Below are 23,619 nucleotides of genomic sequence, written 5' to 3'. Positions count from 1 at the left end.
GTTAAATTACATTATATTGATTTAAGTCTTTATGAAAATGACTTGATTTGAAAGAAAATGATTTAAGACAAAGACTTAAGTTCAAATCATTTTGATTTTGGAAATAGACTTGTTGCAGCTCTGCTATTACTATAGATAGTTTATAATCATCTGCTGATGATGCTAACATGGTTAGCGAAACGCGCGTCCCGTGTAAAAGTAAAAGTGTTTTGGTGAATTGTGGTGATTTAGTGTAATTTTATTTTTCTGCTATTATACCATTTAACATATCTACTTGCACTTATTTAAGAAGACACGCTATACAGGGTGGTCCGAACTGTATTCCGGAAACTTCGGCAGCGTATTCTGCAGATAAAAATAAGTAAAAAAGTTCGTATAAATGTATGTCCTAAAATGCTTAGTTTCAGAGATAAAGGGTGTAGAAGTTTCATTCTTATTTCGATTATTTCCAAGTAATTTTTGAAGTAACGTCAATATTTGGATGAAAATAGGTGTCTAGGAGTTTTTTGACATGAGAAATTTGATTTTGATGTCAATATGACTCCTACTGGTAGAGGGCGCCACCTACATGTATTTTAACTGTTTTGAAGCGTAATAACTTTTTGTCCGTACCTGTATAAAACTACCGAGGAAAAAAATATACTTTTCTGTGACTTTTTACGTAAAAAATTTCGATTCCAAATATCTCGAAAACCAATACTGGTACCGATTTTTACCAAGAGACATTTTTATGGAAAAAATGTCGTAAATGTATATTTTTTACTCGGTAGTTTTATACAGGTACGGACGAAAAGTTATTACTCTTCAAACCAGTTAAAAAATATGTAGGTGGCGCCCTCTACTAGTAGGAGTCATATTGACATCAAAATCAAATTTCTCGTGTCAAAAAACTCCCAGACACCAATTTTCATCCAAATATTGACGTTACTGCAGAAATTATATGGAAAAAATCAAAATAAAAATGAAACTTCTACACTCTGTATCTCCGAAACTAAGCATTTTAGGGCATACATTCATACGAACTTTTTTACTTATTTTTATCTGCAGAATATGCTGCTGAAGTTTCCGGAATACAGTTCGGACCACCCTGTATATCAACAAATAGTAGACAATCATATTTGTTTTTTATTTATTTTTTGGGTGATAGATTTAGTTCGTTCTTATAAAATATGGACGATATGAACTAAGTTGAAATCTGAAATCAAATCTTAATAATTGTGGATATATACACTTAAATCATGAATGTTGAAATAGAAAACGGGTTTCTTAACTAATCAAGTCTTCTTAAACTATCTGTTGATTGTTGGTAGGCATGAAGCCTAAATTCTTGCGTTGTAGGAAAAGATGTATTTCGGAAAAACGTGGCCTGTCAGCTGCGTTCCTTTTCCAGCATTCACCCATTAAGTCGTATATTTCTCGAGGACACAATTGGGGTCTAGGCAAATATCTAGTAAAATATATGAATTATTAATAAAATTGAGTATTAAAACATCAGTATTATATCTTATTTTCTTAGGTTGAGGATTGTTTTTAATATAAACAAATTTTTGTTATAATTTTGACATTTTGCTACAGGCTTCAATAAGAATCTCTAATAGATAGCATCAATAAGAAAATGTAAAAAGTTCCTCGAAATTAGTGGAAAAAAATTAGTGGTTTTAATTATACTTTACAATTAATTTTTTTCCTTACCACAATTTCTCTTCTCACGTATAATAACAAAAAGGCAAAATGCCATTCCCCACTAATTTTGAAGTATAATTAGTGACAAAAGTTACAAGTTTGTTAACTTTTCCACTAATTGAAAATTACTAAAGCTTCATTCAGAGCCTCGCAATTAGTGGAATAAATTAGTGGTTTCAATTAGCGCAGAAGTTTGTTCCTTTAATTTCAATCTAAGCATTCAGAACGTCAAAATTAGTGGACATTTTCAATTATTAGGAAAAGTTGTCAACCTTTTAATTTTTCCACTAATTATACTTCAAAATTTGCGAAGCCTTTGATAATCTTCCGTCAAGAGAAATTACTGTGGTTAGAAATCAAAAGTTGATTGTTTTATAAGCTAAATATTAGGCTTTCTCTATGAATACAACTGACTAACGCAAGCTGTTGCTAGGATATTCTATTAATTTTAATTTTGTTTTTTAAACATTGTGAATCATAGTAAACTAAAAAGTATAAGGTGTAATTGAAACCACTAATTTATTCCACTAATTGAGAAGTTTTGAATGAAGCTAGAACAATAATTTTGACGACTTGAATGCTTACAATGAAATTAAAGGAATAAACTTCTACGCTAATTGAAACCAATAATTTATTCCACTAATTTCGAGGTTCCGAATGAAGTTTAATAGTTTCGAATTTTAATTCAATTTTTTTTAATTGATCTAATTATTAGTTCAAATCTGATGAATTCAAAGAAGGCAATAATGTAAGTAATAATTTAACTTAATTTGCCTTCTTTTTAAATAATGCTTCATTCAGAACCCCAAAATTAGTGGTTTCAATTAGCGTAGAAGTTTATTCCACTAGTTTTAATGTAAGCATTTAAAACGACAAAATTAGTGGTAGAAATTTTCAATTAATAGAAAAAATTAAAAAACTTTTTGTGAGTAATGTCATTTTGGCTTTTGATTTTCATTCGTCAAGAGAATTTGTGGTTAGAAAAAACAAGTTGACGGTTATTTGACAAATTAGTTAGAAAGAACATTCTTGCTTTATTAAGATATTCTATTAATTTTAATTTTATTTTTAATTCATTGTGAATATCGTAAACTCTTCTAAGTATAAAGTTTAATCGAAACCACTAATTTATTTCACTAATTTCCAGATTTGAATGAAACTTCAGACATTTTTAAAATAAATTTTTGTTAATTGTTATTTTCATGTTTCATTTATGTTCAAATTTTACAATAAAAAAATTACAATATAAAAAACACAAACAACATATTACAGGGAAAAATTTACTCTTGTGCTATAATTTACTTTGTACTGCAAAAAATAAATTAAAAACATCTTTGTTTCTACTTTTTGAAAATTTGTTAAGAAGTTTTGGAATAGCGGTAGAAAAATACTTACCGTTGACATCCATCGTTTTGGTACCAATGATTTGCATTTTCGACCACCTGTTCACTTGTTAGCTCAGCATATGGTTGTTGTGTGCAGAGCATCAATATTTCCCATAAAGTTATAGCAAACGCCCACACATCACTTTTGGTTGTTTGTCGACCCTGAAAAATAATGTCAATAGGGTCAATTGGTGCAAAAATGGCAAATGAAAATATTTTATGTGCGTTTTTAATAAATTACTTAATGTCTGTCTGATATAAATTATTATGGATTTGGCCATTTTCAGTGGCGGCTCGGACAAGTGTGACTGGGTAGGCGACAAAATTTTAGTTGCGACTATTTGCCCCCGCCTCCTAATTTACATAATACCCTAGTCCAGTTTGTTATATGTTATCTCTGGGTTAAAAACATAGCTCAAAAATATGTAATAAATCGCTTAAATTCTGCCAAAATCTTAGGGTAGGCGCCGCCAACCTTGCCTACCCTGACGAGCCGCCACTGGCCATTTTAAAAGCCACTATAATGCCTTTTCTTTACGATCGTTTAGAATCTGCAATATATACTTACCAGCAGGAGTGCTTCCCAAGACATCCATCGGATTGGTAACCTCGCCTTTGTGTCACTTATATAATATTCACTTTCATATCTCTCACAGTACATTGCATGATCTGATATTTTTACCGTAAAGTTCTTGTCTATTACACAATTCCTAAAATAGAAGACAGTATTATAGTTGAGGGTTGGAACTTTTGGTGTTGCAAAAGCAAAATAAAACACTAATTTACCACAATACACCAAAACACTTTTACTTTTACACTGGACGCGCGTTTCGCTAACCATAGCAGCATTATTAGGAGATGATTAAAACTCAAAATATAAAATAGTTTTAACCATCTCCTGAATATGCTAACATTGTTAGCGAAATAGTCCAGTCATCTTAGGAGTTTCACCTCGGAATTCGAGATAACCAGCTGTAAACTCGTATAAGCCTTTATTTTAACATCCTAAAACATGTCTCAAAACCTACATATGATAGCGTGTGCGCGACTTGTAGATAACTGAGGTCAAAGGTCAAAAAACCGATTTTTTTGCGCATTTTTTTGCAAATATCTCGTTCCCTTTCACATTTACGTTATTTGTATTCATTATAAATATTGTAGAGGATAAAATTCTTTACAACCTTTGTTTCAAAAATTTTTTGTACCTCAAACTCAAACCGTTTTTGAGATAGAGGGCGGTGAGCGCGCAGTCTTTCATTATGTACGGTATCATTCAAGTTCAACCTGTAGTCTTCGTCAAAAACACGCCGTATAAAGTCTATTTATTGAAAAATATATAATTATAAATAATTTACATTTATTCATAAAAGATTATATTGAATATAATATTTTTTTTTTCATAAATTAAGTGTATCTTCATTTAATAACACTTACCTCTTTGTACAATTAGAAAATTATTAACAGAAATACTTTAATTACATTTACAGGTACAAAAAAAATTTTGAAACAAAAGTTGTAGAGAATTTTATCATCTATAATATTTATGATAAATACAAATAGCGTAAATGTGAAAGGGAACGAGATATTTGCAAAAAAGGGGGAAAAGTCGATTTTTTGACCTTTGACCTCAGTTATCTACAAGTCGCGCACACGCTATCATATTTATGTAGGTTTTGAGACATGTTTTAGGATGTTAAATAAAGGTTTATACGAGTTTACAGCCGGTTATCTTGAATTCCGAGATTCCTACCCTATTTCGACTAAGATGACTGGACTATAACGCGCGGTTAATGTTAAAAGTTGGTGTGTTGTGGTGAATTAGTGATTTATTTTGCAAAAAATATATAATGTTTTATTATTAAAATTTAAATATATTTTCGATATATTTATATAATATATTTTTATTACAAGTGCTAAAATAATTTTCTTTTATTAAAATTTAAGCCATTTTATTCCTATATTGATAAAGATTATTTTTTTTAGTTTTGTTAGTTTAGTCTACCAATAAATAAAGCAGTAAGAAAAGATATTGGGGCATCTGAGTACAGGTAGGCCTAACATATTTCTACTATTGAAAGTTTTAAAAAATTACATAAAATTTTTATGCTATCAATGATACTGAAGTTTTATTTTCCATTAATTATGGTACATTTACGAGGTCGCTATCAGCCTAATCTAGTGCGACCCTTTCAGATCTATGTTGGTCATCTTCTGATCCTCAGGTTACATTCTTCGTTCCTATCATTTTTACAAAGTCTACAAGCTCTTTCTCAATGGTCTATCATTATAACAAAAGAACTAGAAAGTACTCTCAGGCTGTTGCACCGACATAAAATGTGTTCAGTCGTTTCTTCTTTAGATTGACACAACCTGCACATGGCTTCGTCTGTCAATCCCATCAGCTTTAGATGTTAGATGCCGATTCAGCTTACAATGCTCTCTTAGTACCTAGACTGAAGACTGTCAAAGTCTTTCTGCCTTTGCTTATCAAGTCTGCTGTAAATTTTGGCGAATGTTCTACTATGAAATTTTTCGCCTGTCTACCCTGGGGAATTTTTCCATCATTCTAGAAATTTGTTGATCACTCACCATTTTGTGGTCTTTCTTGTGACTGTATTTTGCTATTTTATACAATATATCTACTCTTTGGAATAGCCCAAATCAACCTTTAAAATTAACAATTTCAATATAGGTGGAATATAATATGCAATTAAAAATAATACCTCGAATAATACTATACATAAATATGTTTTTTGTACCAAAAATTCTTTGCATAATTTTCGTACTCAAAACTTTTGTATGTGATTAAAATACATTGTTTGCAAACTTTTCAACGTTTTCCTATAAAAAGTTATATATACTCCGCCGTTGTTGAATTTTAAAAATTTTATAATTATCCCTGTGAACTTTAAAACAAAATTTACAATTTTCTGTGAAATATGGTATCAACATAAAGGTTATACGTTTTTTAATACTTTGTACCGACATTACAGACTCTAAAACTATACTAAATATGTTTTTTGTACCAAAAATTCTTTGCATAATTTTCGTACTCAAAACTTTTGTATGTGATTAAAATACATTGTTTGCAAACTTTTCAACGTTTTCCTATAAAAAGTTATATATACTCCGCCGTTGTTGAATTTTAAAAATTTTATAATTATCCCTGTGAACTTTAAAACAAAATTTACAATTTTCTGTGAAATATGGTATCAACATAAAGGTTATACGTTTTTTAATACTTTGTACCGACATTACAGACTCTAAAACTATACTTTAAATATAATCTTTCTGTTTCTGATTTTATTAATGTATACAGGGTTCGGCAATAGTGCATCGGGCATCTGTAGCTCCTAGAATAAAAAAGTTGAGAGTTTTGTTTAAGTGCAAACCTAAAGTATATTCTAGGATGTATTTCAGGAAAATATTTTAACTTGTATAAGGTGGCTCAATAAAGTGTAAGTAGCTCTGGAGGATTTTTTTAAATGGAACACCCTGTATATTATTGCATTTTTGGCTTCCTTTCAGATCACTTTACATAATCCTAAGATATGAGCAAATATATTTCGATAGTTTCAGAGATATTAATAAATAAATAAAAAATATACAGGGTGTTTCAGAAAACATGTGCCAGCTCTCGTGGGGAGATTCCTCGCGTAAAAATATTTATTTTTTATATCAATATAGGTCCGATTCTGCTTTGTTTCGTAGCTACAGGGTGTAAAGTCTTAATATTTTTTCGATTTATTATAATTTTCTTCGAAGTACTTTTATAGTATACTATAAATGCGACATATTTTAAAGCTAAAAAAGTGTCAACATATTCACCAGGGACGTGCATATGGGTTATCACTGGAATATTTTGCTAAAAAAAGTATGTACGCTACTGACTTTTTATTTTGTTTTGTTAGCGCAGTAGTGTAAGTAGTTTAATGCCGATTAAAAGTTGCCTCTTGATATTTTGTTGATTTCGGCCTCCTTGATGAGATAAACGCAATTTTATTAATTTGCCTTGATCCAAGTCTAATAGCAACCTTTAAAAAAATTATTATCATTAACTTGAGAAAGTTTTAATATAATATAAGTACTCATTGATTCCTCATCAAAAAATATAAAAAAGCTACCTATAAACATGGGTATGGAAATGCATAGTTTTAGAGTTACAGGATGTTAAAACTTTTTAAAATTAGGTTTTTTATAATTATCTTGCTGCAAATGCCATAATTTTATTATTTGAAATTGCTTTATGCTCGACTAATAGTAGTAATAACTAATAGTAATAATATTTAGTAATAAATTAGATAAAATAATTAATTTATTAATTTCATTTTTATTTTAATTTTATTAATTGTGATTAATAAAATTGCGCTTATCTCATCAAGGAGGCAGAATTCGACAAAATATCAAGAGATAACTTTTAATTGGCATTAAACGTCCTACACAATTTTGATATTAAAAGAAAAAAAGTCAGTGGCGCACATGTTTTTTAGATATTCCGGTGATAATATTATGCACGTCCCTGATGAATTTATCGACACTTTTTTAGCATTAAAAGATGTAGCACTAATAGTAATTTTTACCCCCCATATTTCATTCAAATCACTAAAAATACGTGGAAGAAAATTATAATAAATCGAAAAATTATTAACACTAACACCCTGTAGCTACGAAACAAAGCAGAATCGGACCTATGTTAATATGAAAAATAAACCATATTTTTACGTGAGGAATCTCCCCATGAGAAATGTCACATGTTTTTTGAAACACCCTTTAGATTAGTTAAGACTAAGAGGGTTAGGAAAATCGATGTGTAACATCTGTAGTTTCATAATAAACACAAACTTATTTAGTTGTTTAGATTAGTCTGTTTAATAAAGTAGAAAATTGATATGAAAACCATATTTTTGTATTACATTATCTTGTAATTATATCTTGTATAAATCTAATACATACTGAATATTATCTAATACATTCAAAATACAAGCTAATGTATTGTGGAACAGAAAGTAATTTTTAAGTGTATAGAATATAGCACTTTGTGAGAGTTATGATTTAATAGGTTGGTGGTATTAAAGTTGTTTGAGTAATTGCCAGCCGAGGAAGACTGAGGCTTCTTTGAGAGATTAGTACTATAAATAACAGCATTAAGATTGCCGATGGGATAATGTTGAAATTTATTCAGGAAGTTTGTAGAAAATATGTTACTTAATTAAATATAAATATCAGTTTGCTTCCTTATTACATATTAAGCTTTTAGAATAATGATCACTAAAGTAATTTAGTCTACAGTAATGCTAGAGATTATTCTTTTTGATGATCAACATTAAAATTTTATTTAAGAGAATATGTCCTCTGAAGTTTTACCTAGAATTTCCCACTTAATGGAATAAATTAGTGATTTCAATTACGCTTTATACTTTAAAAATTACGATCGATCATAATGTCTAAAAATATACAATTAAAATTAATAGAATATCCTAGCAACAGTTTGCGGTAGTCAGTATTAGCTTATATAGTTACATATTTACATACATAGTTATATATAGTTACTATTAGCTTATAAAACAATACATTTTTCATTTTTAACCACATTTTTTCTTGACGAATGATAATCAAAATCCAAAATGACATTACTCGCAATTTTTGAAGTATAATTATTATTGACAAAATAAGATCTAAGGGCAGAAGTTAAAAGGTTGTTAACTTTTTCCATAGATAAAGGATATAAATTTAGATTGGAATGCCAGTCAAAATTTTGTGTAGCGAAATTATTTTGGGTCGCGAACGTTGCACGCGATCTGGCGCTGCTATAGCGGTTGCTAAGAACAACCGCAAGCACAAACAGAAATAATTTTCTCTTGTCCATATCTCTTGTGAAAGTCAGAATCTTCAAAAACTATAAAATCTTTCAAAATCTAAACCGCTCTCATTGAAAAAATTCCGAAGTGTTTAAAGCGTCCATTTTCAAAGTGCTTTCTTCAAATTCATCGCTATCTTGTGAGTTTAATTTACTCAAACCCGTGATAATTGTGAAAAAGTGGCATTAAAAACTTAAAAAGCTGTGCTGTGAACTGTGAACTGGAAAAGCCATCGTGGATCGTGGCATAACGTCGGTTTCCAATGTTTCATAGGTATTTCCTACATGTCCTTATATGAAATAAAGTTTCTTGTATGCAACACACTGTATTTTATTTATAAAATTAAAAGAAAATAATAATAAATTTGACTAAATAATATTTGGCGATATAATTCCGGAAAAACCCGAACCGCTCCGAAATTTTCAAAAGCTTTGGGTCGCGACCGTTGCAAGAATAGCGCCAAATAATGTTCACATTGCTCTTATGGGCACTTTCCAATCTAAACTTACTTTTTCTATTAATTGAAAATTACTAACACTAATTTTGACGTTCTGAATGTTTACGCTGAAATACGAGGAACAAACTTTTACGGTCACTGAAACCACTAATTTATTTCACTAATTTCGAGGTTCTGAATGAAGCTTTTGTATAGATTTTATTTATTATTATGTCTTTTGAGCTACAAATAAATATTTCATATTTAATTAAATCTTCTGTTAATTTTTTTTAAAAAATGAACAGTTCAGTTAATTTAATAAAATATTATGTACGTATTATAGTATTTAGTACGCTATATTATTGTATAATATACATACAAACCTGGCAGCTAAGTCTCTATGTATTAAATCTAAAGATTCTAAATACTTCATTCCAGATGCTATCTGCGTGGCTACGTAGATCAGAGATCCATAACTGAAATAAGAAAATTAAATAAGTATGGTAGTTTAGTCATTAAAAAACAAATATATACTAGTTACTACTAATTACAATATTTATTGTATAATGCTATTAAAATATTGATAATTTTTATTACGGTTTTTAAGAAGTCCTGTAAAAATAGTATATTGTTTTATTAGGACTAAAAATGACACTTATATTGTCAATCACGTCATAAAAATTAATACTCTTGTGATGTTTGAAAAAAAATATTTTGAGTTAAATTGCGCGAAAAAAACATGTAATACTTTTTAATTGCATTATTGCAACAAATTAAAGTTACTGTGGAGTAGTTAGTTGCGATAAATCGGTTTATAACAAAGAATTTACCTTAATATGTACGATAACAAAATAGATTAGAACTTAAAGCATCCTCGCACTAATATACCACCCGGTAGTTTACCAATTTTAACGAAATGAGCTTCATACCATTACTAATTATGAAAATGATGAATCAGTTTTATATATTGTTAGTTAGGTTAGTTTCTCTCTCTTAATTATTAGTAATCAATATACAGGGTGTCCCAATATTCCGACATAGAACTACTACGTATTTTTGGAATTCTTCATTGTTCAAACCCTCGCTAGAGGGCATCAAACTTCGCAAAAAGTATGCTCTGTGGCGTTTTTTTTTACAAGAGACAAAAAATGTAGTAAATACTAGAAGGACCATTTAACGAAAAAAAAATTGATCTTCGGTGGAGTTGGAAAATATTTATACTAAAATTTATGTAGAGGTGAGGTTTTCACCTTTCTCGTAGTTTTTCTTGAATTTTGTGGAAGTCAAATGTTAAAGAACTTACCAAAACTCAAATAGACACCCAAAATATCATTCAAATCGGAACAAACAGTTCTTAAAATATCTGAAAAAATGTGTTTTTTAGGTTTGATGCCCTCTAACGGACAAACGAAGCACTTTTGTGTAGAGGTAAATTGTGTCCAATGAACTTATTTTTATTCCAAAAATACATAGTAGTTCTATATCCACGGAATATTGGGACACCCTGTATACAAGTATGAACGTAATGATGTAAACCCAAGGGAATACTGATACATATATACACGATTCTCTTGGGTTTACATCAAATTGGCTCTCTGAAATATGACTTATTCACAAATTGATATAAATCCAAGTTGGCCTATATTTAAGTCTTGACAAGAGAATATCATCAGGGACATTTACCATATAGTTTTAGGTACATAATTATAAAATAAATATAAAATTATATATCTTAATTTCCAAGTTAACTCTGACGCGGTATTTTTTCGATCTTATGGTATATTAACATAATGTCTAGTCTTTGTGGCCAGTGATGTTTACAAAAAAATTAGATGACTCTTTCAGTGGCGAAATTCCCAAGCTTTTCTCAAGAAAAAAATAATGTTTGCTAATTTTTTTAAAATGCAGTGTACGTATTGTATTAAAACTTTGCAGCTTCAAATAATTATTAACTGGTAGAATTCAGCTTTTCCTTCATCCGTACTTGAAGGCGAGAGGCAAATATATCGTTTGTTATGTTAAATCGATAACTTCTTGAAAATAATCCAAGTTTTAAGTTCCTCTATCTGAAAGTTGCAATCTAAAGTATTCACCAAGTTTAAGGCGAAATAGCCTAAAGAGCTGGCGAACGCTGGAGAGAATTTGAAATTATCTAGCATCTGCTGGATAATGGCTAATTCCTGAGAGACGCTGCGGTTATTTTCGACTCAGTCGTTGATAGAGCGTGAAATACGAAAAGGCAAAAATAATTATAGATTTTTTTCAGTTAGTTATTACAAAAATTGACTTAAAATTATTAAATTTTGATATTATTTTTCTTCAATTTTATAGTAAAAATATTGTAGCAAACGAGCTTTGGTTTTTTTTGCTAGGATCGCTTAAGTTCTAGGTTCTCTCTTTTAGATTAAAACAACTATTACAAACAAGATCTATTAGTATTTTAATAAAACACGCTTTTAGGTGTATCAAATTTAATAGAGAGTAACTTATCTCTACATATGTTTTGGCTTGTTAGGCCTTTTTTAAGAGGTTTTTATTTATTAGTGGATATAAACAAATATAAATGCCAGTGATGGTTGTTGACCTATATAATAGACCTTAAAAGCGATATTCATTTAGAAGATACGGCATTTCAAAGCCAACGTTCCCAAAAGAAAATTAGAGGCAGTCATCCCGGAAATTAACTGCGACCTAAATATTTCGATTTTGTAATACGAAAATAGGGGTCTGTATATATAATTTATCATTCGCATTTATGGCATATTTATCATTACTCAGATAGCTGGATATTTAGCTTAATACAAAACTTCAAAAAATTATATAAAATATTTACTATATTAAATGCCACCGAGTACCTATAGACAATATCAAATTATTAATTACATTGATATTGTTAATACTATTTTGTTAGTAATAATAAAATATTTTTACTAATTTATTATTAAGTATTACACTTTATACGTATTCATCATGTTTTATAGGTTTCAAATTATAACAAAATGGGTTTCACACCTTGACTAATTATGAAAATTATGAATCAATTTTAAATACTGTTTGATTTTACTATTTTTTAATATTAGTGATCAACATATGTATATCAGTAAGTGTATATGTCGCACTCACTTAGTGTAATTGTCCGTTTCATGAAGTGGATATCTACTTCGCTAACTGACACCAACCAGTTCGCGAACCTATACAGTGCGATACATATAATATGTCGCATCCACTTAGTGTAATTGTCCGTTTCATGAAATGGATATCCATTACGCGAACTGGTTAGGTTATGTTATGTTAGGTTTGCGAACTGGTTAGGTCTCAGTTCGCGAAGTGGATATCCGTTTCATGAAACGGACAATTACACTAAGTGGGTGCGACATATACAAATATTGTATAAATAATAGTCACATAACAACAACAGCAACACTCTAACCATTAACTCCGTTAAATCTCTTAACAATTTTGGAGAGTTATAACTTTTCATTATTTCCTATATTACAACAACTGTATAAAAAATATGTATCTCCACCATTTTTAACTACTAAGTACTACTACTTTTAGTACTACTAACTACTTTTCTCTTAGAACCAAACTGCTACGAGCAACCGTTCTCAAAATATTTAGAATAGAAATTATCAATACATGTCATCATTGACAAAAAATAAACATGTTGACTAGATAGTTGCTTGACTTAAATGATAAATTTGGAAACTTCATAGTCTTTATATTAATCATACATTTTTAACAAAAAATACAAGTTTTAACAAAACATTTTTTGTTAAACGTTTGGAATAAAAACATTTTTAAATTTATTATTTTAGTCCAATAACTATCTAGTCAACATGTTTAATTTTCGTCAATACTGACATGTATTGATTATTTCGATTCCAAATATCTTCAGAACCATTACTCGTACTGATTATTATCAAGAGACACATCTTTTCTTCCGTAAAAAATAGAGGAAATGTATACTTTTTTACTCAGTTATTGCAGTACGGACAAAAAGTTATTACACTTCAAACCAGTTAAAAATATGTAGGTGGCGCTCCCCAAGTAGAAGTAATATTGATAACAAAATTAAATTTTTCATGTCAAACACACCAAGTTTCACCCAAATATCGAAGGTTCTTCAGAAATAGAAGTAAGCAGAAGAAAAGGAATAACGGCGAATGCAGATTCTGTGGGGGAAAATGGGGAAACACCAGAACACATCATTACTCAGTGCACACAACCATTTGTGCCATACACTTTGGTATCACTGATATCGGATGGTGAATTATCCCCTGAAAAAGCGTTTCAGATAATGGCTTTTGTCAAAGCCCTGACAGTGTATGATGAGTTATAACTGAAGGACACATTAGGCCACTAGATCTATAAGGTAGCGGTGATTAACTTCCCCCCTCTACAATCTACAATCTTGATCAGACATTATTTGAAAAAAATCGAAATAAAAATGAAACATAAGCATTATCACACAAATTGCACAACACAGGCTGTTGCGCAACGAGTTGTCAATGTATGGTAACGTTTGATGCGTTGCGCAATTGTTTGATAAGTTTCAAGAATGTTTGAATTCTTTTGTGCAACAGAACTCTGCGCAACGCGTTGTGTTGTGTATGTGTGTGTTGAGCTTCGTTGTGCAATATTTTAGTTCTTTCATCCCAATTCTATGTTTTTTTTCGTTTTTTGGTATCAACGACATCATCTAGGGTATATATGACAATAATTGACGCAATGGCAATTTAAGACATGATTGTTTCTCGAACAATGCACAACTTTTAATAAACAGTTTGATCAAAATCTTACCAAGTGCATGGATAATGCCGTTATGCAACGCAACGTTGCGCATCGCTTTGTTGCGCAACTAGTTTGATAATGTATAGGCCGCTGAATCAGTTGTGCAACGCAATGTTGCGCAGCGCTTTGTTGCGCAATTTGTTTGATAATGTATGGGCCGCTTAATATTAAGGCCGAAACAACACAAATTTACGCAAACTTTTTATCAGCAGAATATGCTGCCGAAGTTCTCCGAATACAATTCTGATCACTCTGTATTCTAGATGTCGAACTCTTACTAAATTAAAAATCTGACTAAAAAAAACAGCTATAATAAATATAATTTTTTGAAAACATAAATAAACGCAGGAAAGTAACTCTACGTGTCCTCTTTCTTATTTTGATTCTATTCAACTCCGTCTTTATTCAGTAGTAAAAAACCAATTTATAACTAAAAATTGTTACAATACGTACGATACAACGCCTAAAAAACAAATGTTCCCTATTCGTTGCTTCGAAACGAAAAACGTCGCCCTATAATCAACTAGTACTTTCGACTTTCCAGCTGCTTGCTCGTTGTTTTCGCGACTTTTATCCTTCTTTTCTTCCGCCGTTTCCGAGAATTTACAGCTGTTCTAAGGGCTTCGGGTTGGCCGATTCTGTTACACCCAGTAATTTTTACACTCGACGTCAACAAAAGCGGCCCCGAGTAACAATCGTATCACACGCCCAACTTTTTCGAATGAAAAATGTACGACGCATTTGTGAAATGACACAGTTTTGGTTGCAGACTCTCGTAAAACTTCATACTTTATGTATCGGAGGAGAGATAACTTTTTAGCTTCGATTCTGAATGAGAATACCGAAGACTCGAGTATTTTGATGGTTATATTTCCAATAATTTATTATCTAAATTCTGTTCTGTCGCTGTTCAAGGGAACAGTTTATATTTTGTATCGACAAACAGATATCTCTGTTCACTATAGTTTACTCGAAAACTACAAATGTGTCCTTTTTGTGTCGATGTAGGTCAAAGCAACTAAAATGTAAACAATTCAGGATTACATTTACATGCGGATGTGCTAGAATATTCCATGACATCTTTGTAATTATAAAAATAAGTATAAATACCATACGATCGAAAAAAACACCATTAAAGACGGCTGGAGAATGACTTTGCCACTACGATTGTTTATTTTTTAATGGCACTTACTGCCATTTGGTCTTAAGAGGGTTGTATTAAATTTTTATATTGAGTAGAAATGATTTATAAATGGTATAGTTTAACGTCCGAGAAAAAATAACATAAAAACTTAAATTTTTGACAAGTTTTATATCAATTTTTAGTAAATGACGTCTAGAGATTGGCCTCGGTCAAATTATTATCGCTTTTCATTCTTTGATGCCGTTTTTTCTCGATCATAATGAGATTGAACATTTAATATAATCAAAACTGTATTTGCGGAATATTAAAATATGATATATTAATTTATTAAACTAAAATAGACAGATTGTTATGTTTATGCCCAACGATGTACAAAAGAAAGTTAATAATGATACTTAACAACAGTTCTTGCCTGATCTTCTCCAATGCTCCTTTCACATATCGAATCGTTAAGAGGGCGAGGGCACTCTCCTCAGGCTGGCGCACCAATGAGTCAGACTTGCAATTGGATATAATATTGTCTAGGGATTTTTCAGAGTAACTATTCTGAAGCAAATCGGTTTTAATTAGTGATGGGAAAAACCGATTAATTTCAATAATCGAGTACTCGAGTTTCAAGCGATTGCAATCACCGTGATCGCTCGAGCGAAATATCACTCGTATTTAAAAATACGGTTTTTCACCCGTCGCTTGTTGTAAGTACTCGTTAACTCCAAGCGCCAAGCAGTAAGTTGCGTGCGCAGGGCACATGTTCTTTCGGTGATGAATGTCAAGTAGCAAGTGGCGAGCGATTCGCTTGATCGCTTGATTTAGTTTATTTCAAAGCATTGTCGATGTAGGTCGTAAAATTTTGTCCCTCAGATACGCAACGGATAAATATATATACGGCGTCGTATAAATTTGCTGCCTGCAATATATCTAGAAAATGCGCTCTGCTTTTTATCGAGTATATCACATTAAAATCGGATTTAAATTTATTTCATTCTAGGATCGATTGCGTTCGTCGCTTGGAACTCGTCACTTGCATCGCTCGTTCATAATCGAGCGATGTCGGTTATTTCAATAATCGAGTACTCGCGAGCGAATTTTCCCATTTTATCCCATCACTAGTTTTAATATTACTTTGTTACAATTTCGAAACGTAGTGTAAGCAAAATAAATAAAGACAATGGAAGTCCGAAATTCTTTTAGTTTTAATACTGAACCTGTTTACCACATTCAAAGTAACACGGTATAAACATAGATGATCATACATCATACTAATCTATGAAAATTAAAAACGATTATTTGTCCAATGCCTATGATTTTTACCCTTTTTAAATAATATTTAATTACACTTCAGCATGAGAGAAACACATTCATCATGTGTGACTGTGTGTATTCGTCCACAAAAATGATAAAAATTTCGAATTAAAAGTTGGATAAAAATAATGCCATTAGGAGTTATCTCGCCTACCTTTTTGCCGCTTGGGATTCTGTCATAAAGTCCATGGCGATCATTAATTATAACTTATACGGGATTTTGGTTGTTTTTAAACTGATTTCTTTCTCCATGCGTATGAAATATATCGGACGGTACAATTTTTTCATTGCCTTTTTTCAGTTTTAATATCCTGCAGTACCTACTTTATAAATAATTATTATAAATATACGTATCATGTTCTTTTTATGTCTAGAGAGTATTAAAATAACATTGATATAGGCTTGGTGCATTCTCCGCCGGTGCTGCCACAGCCGGAGAATATCGTAAATAACGAATACATACAAATACACCGGTTTAAATGGCGAGTAAACGAAAAAATTAGTATATAATTATTCTAAAAGTATTAGAAAGTATCATTTGTGGAAATTTTAAACAAAAAAATAAAAGGTAAATATTAGGTGATAAGTGACAACAAAGTCATTATAAAAAACGAGTTTTATTGATAAAATTTGAAAATTGTGTTTATAATCAATTTAAAATTACTATTGCCAAAATTCATGCTTTTTGTTAAAAAATAGGATAATCCATTTTTCATGTGAAACAAGGGCAAGCATTTTGTACAGTATAATGTATATTTGTTACTGACGATCACTATAATTTTTTTTTGAGTAGATAATTATTTGACTAAAATAATAAATTTGGGAAATTTTTATTTTTTTAAATTAATCATAATTTTTTAATCGAAAAAATGATGATAAAACAGTTTCTGTCGAACTTTTGACACAAAAACATTTCAACTTTATGATTTCAGTGTAATAACTATTTAGTTAACATGTTTAATTTATGTCAATGATGACAGGTATTGATAATTTCGATTCCAAATATCTCGAGAACCATTACTCGTAGCGACTTTTACCAAGAGACCTTTTTTCCGTAAAAACTGGCGGAAATGTATATTTTTTCATTCATTAGTTTTATACAGGTACCGACAAAAAGTTATTACTTTTCAAACCAGTTAAAAGGTATATGGTGGCGCCCTCTACAAGTAGGAATCGTATTGGCACCAGACGCCAATTTTCATCCAAATATTGACGTTACTTCAGAAATTATATTTTTCAATATTAAGTTTTGACAAAAAATATGAAATATTGCTTTTTAAAACCAGCATTACATTTATATACGTAACGTAATTCAAATAAATTGGCGAGATACAAAAGTAGACATTTTCCGCCATCTTTTTCGTGAACAAAATTGGCTATTAGTGTTTTCCATACAAGGGGAAGAGAAAAAAACGAGCCCGATATATTTTCGGCAAAAAGCAAAACTAAAAACCGAAGACAGAAATCAGTTCCTTGCCCCGGGCATAAACGCTCGAACTTTGATAGATATTAAATTGGAAACTCTCTTATAAAGGCCGACATCAAAAGATGCTCGAATCTTTGAGAAAAGACTTAAGAAAAATGTTTTCCATTTATTTTTTTTCTCTCGGTGCCCAACTTTTTGCTCGGTTTTGTTCGCGAATGAATTGGATCGGAATAGGGCAAATCAGGTTATTATTTCTGCTTTGGATAAATATAAATAGGATTAAGGTAATTGATTTCGCATTAAGAGCATTAATAACAAATATCTTGTGAATATAATTCTATATTTTTTCTTGTAGCAACTTATTGAGTTTAAAGATAATTTATGCTCATGGAATTGTTAATGTTTATAGGCAATTTAAACTTATTTTCCCATAAACACTTTTAATGAGATTTTTTATATAGTGTGTAAGACAGAAAATATATACAGGGTGGTCCAAATTGTATTTAAGAAACTTTGGAAGCATATTCTGCAGATAAACAAACATAAGTAAAAAAGTTCGTATACATTATTTATGTCCTAAAATGCTTCGTTTCACAGATAGGGGATGTAGGAATCTCATTTTTAATTCGATTTTTTAAAATATTTTCCCACCTAATGTCGATATTTGGATCAAAATCGATATCTCGGTGTTTTTTGGCATGAGAAATTTGATTTCGATATCAGTATGACTCTCTACTTGTAAGGAGCACCACCTACATATTTATAACGGGTTTAAAATGTAATAACTTTTCGTCCGTACTTGTATAAAACTACTGAGCGATAAAGTATATATTTTCGCCATTTTTAACGTAAAAAATGCCTCTTCATAGAAATCGCTACGAATAACCGTTCTCCAGATATTTGGAATGAAATTTATCAGTACATGTTATCATTGACAAAAAATAAACATGTTGACTAGATAGATATTTGACTGAAACGGTAAATTCATCAAAGATTTACCAACATTCATGGCATCCAGACCATAAAATAGACTTTAATTATGCCTAATTTATAAGTGGCCGGCCGGCCGTGGCTTCAGCTGTACGAGTGGTATTGGGTTTCGATCCCCAGTACAGTCGCTTTATTTTTGTAAATAAAAATATGTATTTATCTAAATAGTGAGACCGCCAATTCAAGGAAGGCAATGACAAACTACCTTGAGTATATTTGCTTAATTGATAAAAAAATGTTGGTTCCGTGTACTTGGGTAACACTGATGACATACATCACAACTACATGCGACAGGTTGTTAACCCTTTGTATAGAGCATGACACTGAAAGGTGAACTTAAAATCGAAGAACTAATAAACGAAAAAATAAAGAGATATTTTTGTAAAGAGATATTTTATAAAGCTATAAGTACAAAAATCAATTTTATTAAATCATTTAGTAGTGTTTAATTTTTAGTAATTTATAAAAAAAAATATGATTTCAATTCTCGGTCGTTAATTTATCGGATCTCAAACCTTTTTACAAAGCCCAAAATACACATTTTCAACTCAAACAGAAATTTTCTCCTATCCGGATTTTCATTTGTCCTTTTATAAAGCATTTTCTTTTCTAAAAGCTTGGCAGACTAAGTAAAAAAACATCCAGTTGATCTGTTAATGGCTTCGAAAAGCTGTTATTTTATACGCTTTAATTTCCTCCCCACTCTTTCAGTAATTAATTTTAATGGAAATTTGTTTGCTTTCTTTTAGGGCGCAGGGACATAAAAAAAACTTACTCTATAACAAATAAATCACATTAAAATGGTTGTTACAAATGGCAGTACTTATATAAATATACGCCCGGAAGTATGTAATTATTTATAATTTTAGTTTTTTTTTTCTAGGCATCGATCACCAGGATCATTAGCCATATACAACTCATTATTGTTAACAATAATGCCAATTACAGGGATCTATCTCAATATCCTCAAGGGATTCAATCTTACAAGGGCAATTCAAAATTTATAAAACAACATTGACATATACATTTCAAATCAAAATTGACATACACATTTCGAATCAAACAAAAGGATAAAAAACTAAGCACAAAAAAAAGATATAGTATTTTATTTTATTAATGTAGTACTAACTATTGAGAATACTGCATTAACTCTGCTGACCGACATAAATTATTTTATGTTTGTTTCTTGTTAGATTCTTCAAAATAATCCTTAATATAAAAATACACATTTATAAAATGGAAATCCGGTATTTGTAAGTTATGATAAAATAGAAATAACTTATTGTTATTTAAAACTTCTTTTTTGGTAAATCTTTTTTAAATATTGTGTTTAACCAAAATTGCTAATATCAATTCTAACATTATTCAGTAGTAATTAAATTATATAAAATATATTTCAACTTATAATATTCTATTCAACGGACACTATGTTTAAGTAAATTATCATTGCAATTTCACTGACAATTATTTAAATATACAGTAAAATAGAGTAGATTATTAAAGTATGAGTAATTTCTAAGTATAAGAAATATTTTAGAAGTTAGAACTCCAAAAACTGTCCAAATAAATGAAATCCCTTAACATCTTGGACAATTCCTAAAATTTTAAACTTCTAAATTGTTTTTAATTAATAAACGACTAATAATACAGAATTTCTGTCATATCATTAAAAATATTGCCAGATAAATCATCGAAATATTCGATAAAATCGCGGTCACGAAAAGCGATGCTCCTTTGCAAACTGTAACTCTCCAATTTGGAGCCTAATTCGTCGGCCTGCGTCGGATTTATGGCTTTTATCGAGTTTAACGCTTTGCCGGTGCGCTCGCTATAATTAAACCTTATGAAATTCGGGATGAAAGTGAATAATAGATGGCGCGAAAGTCACTCGAAACGCCTGCGAGAATCAAAGTGTCGCGAGGGTTAGTTGAGGAAGCGATAAAATGGTTTCGAAAAGGCTACAAACAAACTAGGTGTCTGGGATGCCTTGCGACACGAGAGGATAAGTAACAAGCCGAATTATATTTAGGTGTTAATTAAATAAAGACTAATTTTGTTGGTGTTTTAGGTTTTGGATTTAATACCTTCTTGCAGTTGGTATTAAGATTTAGTTTAGTAGAGAGTTTTGATTAACGGTATGATCAAATATTTCGGCTCAGTTTTTGCTTATTTTTATTTAAATTTTTTGTTTTTTTATTGCTTTCAATTGCTAAACCTATGTTTTAAAGAAGTTTTATATTATTAATGAAATTGTAGTCCTATATCAAAATATGCCATTTAAATGTAGTACTAATTATTGGGAATACTGCATTAACTCTGCTGACATAAATTATTTTAGGTTTATTTCTTGTTAGATTCTTCAAAACAATCCGTGTAACAAACCTTAATATTTGAGTGTCTTAAAAATACACTTTTATAAAATGTAAATAATATATTAATAAGTTATGAGGAAATAGAAATAAATATTATTTTTTCAAACTTCATAGTTCTTTTTTTTGTGTTTTTAATATTGTGTTAAATCAACATTAATAATAACAATTCTAACATTATTCAGTAGTAATTAAATTATATAAAATATATTTTAACTTAAAATATTGCATTCAACGGACACCACGTTTAAGTAAATTATCATTGCAATTTCACTGACAATTATTTAAATATATAGTAAAATAGAGTAGATTATTAAAGTATGAGTAATTTCTAAAGTATAAGAAATATTTTAGAAGTTGTCGTAAAACTGTCAAAATAATTGAAATCCCTTAACATCTTTGACAATTCCTAAAATTTTAAGCTTCTAAATTATTTCTAATTAATAAACGAAAAATATTATAGAATTTCTGTCATATCATTAAAAATATTACCAGATAAATCATGGAAATATTCGATAAAATCGCGGTCACGAAAAGCGATGCTCCTTTGCAAACTGTAACTCTCCAATTTGGAGCCTAATTCGTCGGCCTGCGCCGGATTTATGGCTTTTATCGAGTTTAACGCTTTGCCGTTGCGCTCGCTATAATTAAACCTTATGAAATTCGGGATGAAAGTGAATAATAGATGGCGCGAAAGTCACTCGAAACGCCTGCGAGAATCAAAGTGTCACGAGGGTTAGTCGAGGAGGCGATAAAACGGTTTCAAAAAGGCTACAAACAAACTAGCAATCCGGGATGCCTTGCGACACGAGAGGATAAGTAAGCAGCCGAATTATATTTAGGTGTTAATTAAGTAAAGGCTAATTCTGCTGGTGTTTTAGGTTTTGGATTTAATACCTTCTTGCAGTAGGTATTAAGATTTAGTTTAGTAGAGGGTTTTGATTAAAAGCATGATCAAATATTCGGCTTAGTTTTTGCTTATTTTATTTAAAAAATAGCAATTTTTATTGCATTCATTTACTAAAACTACAGGTGTTTTAGATAGAAGTTTTCTATTAATAGAATTGTAGTCCTATATCAAAATATTCCATTTAAATGTGGTGCTAACTATTGGGAATACTGCAGTAACTCTAGACATAAATTATTTTAGGTTTGTTTCTTGTTATATTCTTCAAAACAATCCGAGTAACAAATCTTAATAGTTGAGTGTATTAAAAATACACATTTATAAAATGGAAATCAGATATTAGTAAGTTATGAGGAAATAAAAATAACTTATTTTCTGATTGTCTTTTCTGATGTCTAAAAAGCAAATTCCAGGGCAAATATTAGTACATATTTCTAATAACTAATACATCTGCAAAGAGTAATCTATCGTTGTTCTTAATTAGAGATAATAGAGATGTACAGTTCGTGAATGAACTAGAACCAGTGAACTATTCCGGGCTCGGAACGAAATTAACTAGTTCCCGGTCTATTTCGTCAGGACCTATTCCGAGGACCGAGATCTGTGATCCAGATATAATAATATGCGACGGCGGCGGATTGCCTAGCGCGATCGTATAGCCCGATGCTAGACGGGAAGTGCCAGTCGTATCTTACCGGTCCCGGACCGAAGGGACTGAGAGGAACTAGAGGAACTAATTAAAATACTAGTTTACGGGAATCTATTCAGTTCGCAGATTCGAGATATAATACAAGGCGACGACGACGGATCCGGCCTTGTCTACGGTCACGGCCGGCGTAATTACCACAGAAAATTGTCGTGAATACTGTTTTTAATTTTTACTTTGCTCTTTGAATATTTTATTTTTTATTTTTTTTTCACTTTAGGTCTCTAAAATTAAAAAATATCTTATATCTATAAAACGAAATATAGAAAACGACTTTTTAGACAAAAACAAAAATCTTGAAGTGAAAAAAGCTTGAAGAAAACTTCACTTTCATGTTTATCATTTAGCTTCATCTATATGTGCCAGTATTAAGTATTATATTATTTGCTCCAAATGGTTTGGTTTGGCTTTCATCAGCTGATTATGCTAACATGATTAGCTAAACGCGCCACCAGTGTTTGAGAAAGTGTTTTGATATATTGTTGTGAATTAGTGTTTTATTTTGCTGTTCTTGTTTTAACTACAAGATAAAGGTGAACGCTATTTATACAGAACTGTTAGGTATTATTTGTAAAATAAATTAATAGATACTTATTTTTATAATTTATTTATTAATTAA

The 23,619-nt window shown here is 30.4% G+C and overlaps 1 protein-coding gene across 1 annotated transcript; it reads right to left on the bottom strand.

The window, feature by feature from the left end:
* Positions 1 to 1,284: 1,284 nt before the first annotated feature.
* LOC115882435 (discoidin domain-containing receptor 2-like) lies at positions 1,285 to 16,791 on the bottom strand. The gene is made up of 5 exons (XM_030900496.1): positions 16,757 to 16,791; positions 9,746 to 9,838; positions 3,637 to 3,778; positions 3,079 to 3,230; positions 1,285 to 1,447 (listed from the first exon to the last, which is right to left on the bottom strand). Exons 1-5 carry the CDS (start codon positions 16,789 to 16,791, stop codon positions 1,285 to 1,287), a joined length of 585 nt encoding a protein of 194 aa, XP_030756356.1.
* Between the last annotated feature and the right edge of the window lie 6,828 nt (positions 16,792 to 23,619).

Source organism: Sitophilus oryzae, unplaced genomic scaffold, assembly GCF_002938485.1.
Source record: "Sitophilus oryzae breed Bouriz unplaced genomic scaffold, Soryzae_2.0 scaffold_177_pilon_pilon, whole genome shotgun sequence".
In the NCBI taxonomy this organism is placed as follows: Eukaryota; Metazoa; Arthropoda; class Insecta; order Coleoptera; family Curculionidae; genus Sitophilus; species Sitophilus oryzae.
Note: the sequence above shows the minus strand (reverse complement) of the source record. Positions and strands in the feature narration are given on the sequence as shown.